This window comes from Rhinopithecus bieti, unplaced genomic scaffold (genome assembly GCF_001698545.2).
Source record: "Rhinopithecus bieti isolate Rb0 unplaced genomic scaffold, ASM169854v2 scaffold_42745, whole genome shotgun sequence".
Taxonomy (NCBI): domain Eukaryota; kingdom Metazoa; phylum Chordata; class Mammalia; order Primates; family Cercopithecidae; genus Rhinopithecus; species Rhinopithecus bieti.
In genome coordinates this window covers 7,069,930-7,079,084 of record NW_016819184.1, presented here as the reverse complement: position 1 = coordinate 7,079,084, position 9,155 = coordinate 7,069,930, and the positions used below count along the sequence as shown (strand labels likewise).

Genomic DNA, 9,155 nt, shown 5'->3' with positions numbered 1-9,155 from the left:
CTTTGAACTCCTGACCTCAAGTGATCCGCCCACCTCAGCCTCCCAAAGTGCTGGGATTATAGGTGTGAACCACCGCAGCCAGCCCAAGATGGTTTTTGTACTTTTTCCATTGTCCTGCTCATCTGCGTCCTCCTGTACCATCCCCACAGTGTGGGTTTTGTGAGAGAAGGAACTTTGGCGATCTTATTTATCTCACAGCCGAGGAGAGTTCCTGGTACATAATAGGTTCTAAATAAATATTTGAGTGAGAAAAAATAGACACATATATAACATTCTGCCACTTTTGTAAATTGTTGTTGGAAACATTATATTAAGTATTAAAATACTCAATAAACAAAGGCAATGACTTTTTTAGGAGGATACCACTTATCAGGCAGTGAGAATTCCATTATGCACCATGATTTCCATCTGCCTTCAAACTCCAGGAAGTTCAGAGCTTAATTGAATGATCAATACTAGCAATAGCCAAGGATTTTTTTTAGTTGGTTGATAATTTTTCCATTGATTTTCCTTTCATTCATATGCTTGTTAATCTTATATTTCTGTTTTCTGATCTTGCTATGCAGATATATGTATTTCACTTGAAATTTGTAGCAGAACATATACATATATATATTATATATATTAAATTATACATAAATTATAATATATATAATAGTTAATAAAATAAAATAATCTAATCTAATATATAATTGTGATATGTTATAGTATAAAATGATATTAAAATATGGTATTGTATATTGCATATTATAATATGTAATATATAATAATAGTATGTATAATAATTAATAACATATATAAGATTAATAGAAATGTCTGCAAAGGGTCCAGGAGGAACCAGATGATGGTCCCTGGGCCCTGAAGGAGGCACAAGCTGAGAAGACAGCTCATATGTGGACATACCATGGCCATCTTACTTTGCTTCCAGTTGGTAACCACTGCCCAGGACAGGCAGGTGGCCCAGAGCACCACTGGTAACTGGCTTACTGTCAGTGTGTGGGCATTCTGAAGAGCCAGTATTATATGTTAAGGCTTTTCTTTCTAGGCTGTGTTAAAAGCAATCAAAAAAGCAAATACAGGACTTCTGAGAGCCTGTTAAGTCCCAGGGGCTGATTTCACCAGGAATTCATGATATTTTACATTTTGTATTTTAGACCTGTCACATTAAAGATATGTTGAAAACCAATAAAGTCAAGTCAAGTAAAAGTTATTCAATTTAATGGAATAAGAACGATTTCAGTTTATTCTTACCAATAGGTGATGGAAATTCAGCAATCATATTATCAGGTAAGATAACTTGTTTGTGCTATTTTCCCCTGGGACTTTTCTGTTTTCCCACCCAATACAGGAGGGAAGTACGTGGAAAAGTGGCTATTGAGTTATTTTACTCAGTGACTTATTATAATCTGCCCCTTATAACTGAGCTTGGATGGAGATGATTTTCAGGACATCACTCACCTGTTTAAAAAAGAGAGCTAACAATACTGTTTTTAAAATACTGGAAACCATTTGGAACATAGGGTTTTGTAATTATTTAATTTTCAGTTTGGCCAGCTTCTCTGGGAGTATCCAAACTCTCTTAATTTTATAAAGGAAATGTTTCTTTTTTTTTTTGGAGGAATAATAATCTGATTGCATGTAATGTTTACTTATTGTACAATTTCCCCATCGCTGCTCTAACAAAGTGCCATAACTTAGTGACTTAAACAACACAAATTTATGATCTTGAAGTTCTAGGGGTCAGAAATACAAAATGGGTCTCAGCTAAGAGCAGTGTCAGGCAGGATGTGTTCCTTCTAGAAGCTCTGGAAAAAGAGGATCCATTTCCTGCCTTTTTCAGTTTTAGAGGTGACCTGCATTCCTTGGCTGGTGGCCAGGCCTCCATTTTTAAAGCCAGCGGAGAGATTAGCATTTTCCAATCTCTCTGACTGTCTTCTGTCTTCTGCTTCCACTTTTAAGGACCCTTGTGATGTCATTGGGCCCACCTGATAATGCAGGATAATCTCCTAATGTTAAGGCAACTGATTAACAACTGTAGTTTCACCCGCAATCTTAATTCACCCCTTTGCTGCGTGACCTAATATATGCTCAGGTTCCAAGGATAGAATGTGGATATCCTTGGGGAGGCCAATACTCAGCCTTCTGCACCCATTTTCGAAATAGATTTTGTAGTTACTGCTGCTCAGTGGTGCAGAAATGGTCACGTTATTCAGAACATACATTGAAATACGGTTACCAAACAGCAAGTAGAGACAAGAAAGGTATGACAGAAGAGGGGGAGCATCTACCCAAGTCAATCCAAAAAGAGAAGCAATTGTTCTCCATCCCCTGCAGTTGCTTCTGTCAGTGTTCCTTAAGGACATTGTAACTAACTCCCACGGCCAGACGTGGCATGAAGTTAGGTCTGTAGAGCAGGAGAGAATGTGGGACTGTGGAGCCATAGACAGGTTTTTTGCTAGCACAACAGCAACAGAAATGTTAGGAACAAAACAGGCTTAGGAATAAAACATGCAGAACATGCGAATAAAAGTACTAGAGGGTCTTCATGATCTAGACCATCAGGCCAACTCTTAGGAAGAATATTAAGACCCAAAACACAAAACCCTCATCACAAAACACCAAATACCCGCACTTGAACATCGAATCCGGGGATGATTGAGCCTAACAGGATTGAAGATCCGGTGGCTAAGAGGTGATTTAGCATTTCTGTCACTTACTCAGAGGTCACTTGTCACTTCAGAGTTGAGGCAAAACCACATCTTGGGAAATCATAGGGAGCCCCTGGCCAAACACCCCTCCCTCAAGTTACTTACTGTTCACAGGTGCTTCTTTATTACAGTTCTACCTGCTGCCATCTCAACTCAGCTCTCTCCTGCAACTGCTACACATTCAGCATTGTCAGGTAGGACACTACCACCTCCGCCGCCATGGTAAATTTATTGTAGATTCTAAGTCACATGAATGATAGTCAGTGGCTCTGCACTGTCACTAGGTACTGCTAAAAGATCACTTGAGATCAAATGATTTGAGTGGAAAGGAACAAGAGGACCCTGAGATGGTCTGAATTTCACTTTGTGTTTGATCACCTGTAATTTTACTATCAAAGAACATGATCACACAAGTCTTCTCGTTTCACATACTTTCACAAATGCAGCGTAAGAAGAAAAGAGATGGGGGAAGCGTGTGTTAGAGAAAAAGATTATTAAAGATTCTCCTCATATCTTTTGATTTTAAGAAATAAACTAGAGCACCTGGCCTTATGTCTGGGAAGTATCCAACTTAGAGACGTCTAAATTACATCTCAGTGACCACCATTACAATCCATTTTCATTTGACCGTGCTAGTTGATTCTGTCTCCACTTCTCCATCACCTGTAACTGCTGATATTTCAATTACACCATCATATAATTCATATTCTGACAATGCTAATAGTCATCTTTAGTAAGTCCTGAAGCCTGCACTATCCATGTAGTTACTGAGATGTGCTGTGTCTGTTAAATACACACTAGATTGTTTAAAGACTCAGGAAAATGGATAGTTGTCGTTCTATGGGTGTAAGCTTTCAGTTGTGCAACATAAATAAGTTCTAGAGATCTGCTGTGTAACATCCTGCCAAAGCTAACGCACAGTACTGTGCACTTCAAAATTTGTTGTGGGTAGATTTCATGTCAAGCGTTCTTACCACACACCTGAAAGAGACATAAGGAAACTTTTGGAGGTGAAGGATATGTTTATTACCTTGGTTGTAGTGATAGTATCATGGGTGTGCGCTTGTATCCAAACACATCAAGCTGTACACATTAAACTTGCACAGTTTTTTGGTCTATCATTTATACCTCAAAAATTGTTTTAAGAAAGACAATACTATTAAAAGAATGCAGCCCGGGCACGGTGACTCTCTCCTGTAATCCCAGCACTTTGAGAGGCTGAGGTGGGTGGATCATGAGGTCAGGAGATGGAGACCGGTCTGGCCAATATGGTGAAACCTCATCTCTACTAAAAAATTCAAAAATTAGCTGGGCGCCATTCCGCATGCCTGTAATCCCAGCTCCTCAGGAAGCTGAGGCAGGGGAATCGCTTGAATCCAGCAGGCGGAGGTTGCAGCTGAGTCAGGAATCGATGCTGCATGTTTGACTGTGACCTTCAGGCCGTGTCTGTTTTCAAACTTTTGGCGTTCTAAAGTTGGATTTAGGGGATGTCCTAACTATTAGGGCTGCCTCTGTTTGTTCCTGTGACAGGTGCTGGGTTATCTGCAACCGCAGCCACAGCAGAGCCTGTGGCCCTGCCATCCACACCTGTGCCCCTGGCAGGTAAGTGCTTGGGAAAATGGGGAAGGAGCTCACATTTATGAACAACCATAATGTGATAAGCAGAGAATCAGATGCTGTCACTAGTCTATGCTCACAGCCACCTACAAGTGCTATCCTTTCCCCCCACCTCACCTCACTGTTTCATAAAATGAAGCACAGAAAATTTTCCTAGCATCACCCAACTAGAATGTGGTAGAGCCAAGATTTGGGCACAAATATGTCTGACTCCAAGCCCATGTGACTCTGCTTAGCCAGTTGCCTTTGGTGGTGGGACAGTATTCTCCAAAGCTACCTTTGGGCTAATGGGGGAAGAGAATATGCTTGCAAGCCTAATTGCTATGTCCCAGGTACATCAAGACTATAACTGGGAAATCAGGGAGTCAGCTGCGAGTTATCACCTACTCTATAGCTTTTAATGTGAAATTCCTAATTTATATTTTCCATTGTAACAATTAGGCAAGATTTATCCTTTTATTTTACCTGATACTGTATATCAGGTGTGAACCCAAATCCCAGTTCTTTCTTTCTCACCTGGGTAGAACGGCTTTTACATCTGCTTTACAAAGAAAGAAAGCTCGTTATAGCATTCTGACCTGTTAAGACTGGTTTTGCAGTAACTCACATCAGTAGTAACTCAGTTTGACTGGGCCAAGCCTAATGGTGTGTGTGCACGTCTGTGTTTTGAATAAATACTATGGTGGAAGTTTAAGGCTGTGTAGATGTGCTAAGCTAGCCTTACAGTCATTCTGCTACCTCCTCAAAAAACACTACACAGCAGGCAGAGGTCTCTCATCCATTTCAGGCCTCCAGTTGGGCCACTTTTTGACATTCCGGGCCCCTAGGAACTTTTGCCTTCAGGGACCCCTACCTCCATTAAAAAAAGTATATTTATATATACACAGATATGTTTGTATATGTTCTATTTTATGGTTGTGTTGGTATAAAGACTATATTGTAGTCATTTCTTCTGATTTTAAAACAAATGAAGGCATGTTTAGGGGGGGGCCCTTAAAAGTCACGTGGACCCCACTGTGCCTGCCACGTCCGACAGAGGCATCTGTCCTGCTCTTCTCCATTCTTCCAAGTAGTGAACACGTTCAGACCCACTGGACTCCAGTACCACAAGGACATTTTGGAAGGAAGAACACGATGCATTTGCCCACCATGAGACTGCTTCAAATCAGGGCATGGGGGAGGATTCTGACTTATTTCATAGCCTCCTTGGGGGCAGAACCGATGGACTGTGATGAGAGCTGTCCTAACCTTATGCCCTCCTTGGAGCTGAGCCATAGGCGGTCTGCCCAGTTGTCAGTGGTGCTGCCCAGTGAGCTGGCCCCATTTTTGGACACAGGTTGCTCGCAGGAGCTTTGTTGAGAAAAGAGGTTCATTTTTTATGCATAGTTCCTGGCAGGGTTGAGTTGTAAACCGTAGGTAATGGTCACACTGAACAATGTGAGTAGGAGTGGGTTGTTTGTGAAATGGAGGCTGCCGACTCAGAAGAATTGGAGCCTGTAAAGTGGGGACTAACCTAGAATCTCTCAGAAAATCTTCCTCACTTTCTCTTCTGAGTATAATCTACTTGTGATTATCATAACGACTCATATTTCCACTACATTTTTCCTCACGTATATTTTCTAACTTGTTCTCAAAGCAACCCATATGTTAGATATGAAAAATATTTTATTTCTACATTGGATTACTGATGTTATGTTATATTGCATTGTATTGCACTACTACTCCTATATTGTAAGCTAGAGCACTGTTAATGTAATGAGTCACAGACTCTCAAACTTTTTGTTTAATAGATCTAATGGAGTAGTAGGTTCTATTTTTTATTTCTCCCATTGGCTTAAGAAAGAAGCCTCACCGGTGTTTCTAGAAAATTCTAGAACATAGAATGTCAATATAAATATCATGATCAGGGCAATAAATTACTAAATAAAACAATCACCAGAATTCCAGATTTTTTAGAAGTTTAACAATTACTTTCACTAGACATAGAAATAATCTGACACTATTTCTCCTTTGTTTTCTCCATCTTATCACTGATTAAAGCCCTTAAGGTGTAAACTCTTCATTATAGAGCCTTGCTCATGATAGGCATTAAGTGAATATTCTGCGACTTAAAGTATAACTGTGATGGCAGCAAAGAAAAGAAATGTCTTTAGTGCTAGAAAGAATACTCTGTAATTTCCAGTCTGGGACATTCCCCCATACCAAGGCGACTTCCACAGAAAGACTAGCCAGCGTCCACTGGGGCGTGGCTGAGAGGACTCCCCACGTCAGGGGTCCTCTGGAGTTCTTGTGCCATGTGTGGGCTTTGGTGATATGTGTAAGTTGGAGCCCAGGAATCTGGCATTATCTCTCTAGACGTCTAATGCAACTGCTCACCAGGGTCTTCTGGCCTCCTTGAGGCACTTCCAGGGAGTAGGAGTTCCAGCTCAGATTTTCCAAGACCCATAGAACTTTCTATCTGCCTAACCCAGAGGAACTATCCTTTTTGTTACACATAAAGGTAGAATAAGCACTTCTCTCCCTCAAACTTTATTCTCTTCCTTGCTCTCAGGTCTTTGAAAACCAAAGCCAGAACATCCTACAGGCTATATCAGCTCTCTACTCTGCATGTAAACTGACCCAGGCAAGAGGCACAGGGCCCAGCTTGAGAGAAGGAAGGAGAAGGGTAACTTCAGGGAGGAAAATACATATAACAAAGTTCACTGGCCTTAGAAAGCCACATGGAATACTAATCAATCTACCCAGTTCCAATTCACATTGCCACTTTGACCCTGAGAAAGTTAACTTGGACTTTCTGAGTCTCACTTTCTTCATGTGAAAAACAGAGTTAATAATAGACCCAACAAGAGAGATGTAATGGTCGAATAAGATCAAGCTTACAAAGTACTTAGGATGGCACCTGCTATTGGTAATCACCCATGAAATGTGAGTGGTAGAATTTATGATTATTATTGTTACTATTATTCTTCCTATGAAATAATATCTTATGGAAAATATAAGTATTATGACATCAGCAACATATCAGCCCAACATGATAAGACTAAGGCAATGTCCTGACACCAAAGGCCACTCCCCAGTGCACCCCCTCCTTGTGCCTCCCCAGGAGCCTGGATGGAGGTGAGGCTGCTGAACGGCACAGGGAGGTGCTCAGGCCGCGTGGAAGTTCTCGTCCAGGGCACGTGGGGTACCGTGTGTGATGATCTCTGGGACCTGGCCGAGGCCACCGTCGTGTGCCGCCAGCTGCAGTGTGGCCAGGCTCTGGCAGCCCCCACAGGAGCCCACTTTGGGGCAGGCTCTGGGAAAATCTTACTGGATGACATGCAGTGTGTGGGCAGTGAGAGCCACCTGGGGCAGTGCATGCATGGGGACCAGGCCAGGCACAACTGTGGGCACCTGGAGGATGCCAGTGTCATTTGCACAGGTAAGGGGCTGTTTTCTGAACAAGAAGTCACTTCTTTGTTTTCCCTTCGAATAATATTCAATGACTGATTTTACTAAGTATTATATTATAAATAGCACTGTAAATGTTAGGGTGTTGATTTTTCTTTTGATCATCAGGTGCTGGCAATTCACCAAGTCCCACTCCAATCACAGAACCTGAAGCTGTCACTCCATCATACACACCATCAGGTTGGTTCAAGATTTATGTCTCTTGTACAAGCCAAGATGGCACGGCCTGATAGAGCATGGTGTTACTTTTAACCTATCTGTGTCTTTAAATTTATTTATTTACTTATTGAGATGGAGTCATGCTCTGTTGCCCAGACTGGAGTGCAGTAGTGCAAACTCACTGCAACCTCTGCCTCCTAGGTTCAAGCAGTTCTCCTGCTTCAGCCTCCCGAGTAGCTAGGACTACAGGTGCACACCACAATGCCTGGCTAATTTTTTGTATTTTTAATAGAGATGGGGTTTTGCCATGTTGGCCAGGCTGTCTCGAACTCCTGGCCTCAAATGATCCACCCACTTCAGCCTCCCAGAGTGCTGAGATTACAGGCATGAGCCACTGCACCCAGCCATATCTTTAAATTTAAAATGGAGTTCTTTTAGGTAGGCTATACTTGGGTTTTGCTTATTAAAAATCCTATTTGAAAATCTCTGCCTTTTATTTGAGGTGTTTAGACCATTTACATTTAATATGATGACTGACAGATACAGCTTATTAGTTATTCATTGCTGTATAACAAATTACCCCAAATTTTTATTTTAGAATGACAGATATTTATTAGTTAGTTTCTGTGGGTCACGTATCTTATTAGCTTAGCTGGGTGGTCCTGGCTCAGGGTCTTTCATGAGGTTATAGTCAAGCAGTCGATCAGGCGTATGGTCAAGAATAGGACTTTTTTCCAAGCTCACTCACATGGTTTATTGGCGTCTTCTATTCCTCATGTGCTCTTTTACTCAGGACTTGAGTTTCTTGATGGCTTCTAACTGTAGGCTTCTCTCAATTCCTTGCCACATGGGCCTATCCATAGGGCTGTGAACAAAATAGAAGCTGACTTCCACCATAGCAAGTGATGAGAGAGAGACAGAGAGAGCGCACAAGACAGAAACCATAGAGTCTTTTATAATTCAATCTCAGAAGTGACATGTCATTGTTTTTGCTGTATACTATTGATCAAAAGTGAGTTATTAAGTTCAATCCAAAACACAGGGAGGGAAAGCAAACCCTACCTCTTGAAGGAAGGAATATCAAATAATTTGTGAGTATATTTTAAAAATCACCACTGTTAAGTTTAAATCTACCATTGTGATATTTGTTTAAATTTACCGTTTTGCTAATTGTTTTCTATTCATTCCACCTGTTCTTTTTTACCATGTTTTGTCTCTCTC

At 41.2% G+C, this 9,155-nt stretch overlaps 1 protein-coding gene across 1 annotated transcript in view; it reads left to right on the top strand.

The window, feature by feature from the left end:
- The first annotated feature begins 904 nt into the window (after positions 1 to 904).
- The window catches only part of LOC108519538 (putative DMBT1-like protein), a 46,442-nt gene continuing 38,191 nt past the window's right edge, over positions 905 to 9,155 (top strand). Inside the window, 3 exon segments of the mRNA XM_017858614.1 lie at positions 905 to 974; positions 4,239 to 4,310; positions 7,429 to 7,746. Coding sequence (XP_017714103.1) covers positions 905 to 974; positions 4,239 to 4,310; positions 7,429 to 7,746 — 460 coding nt within the window.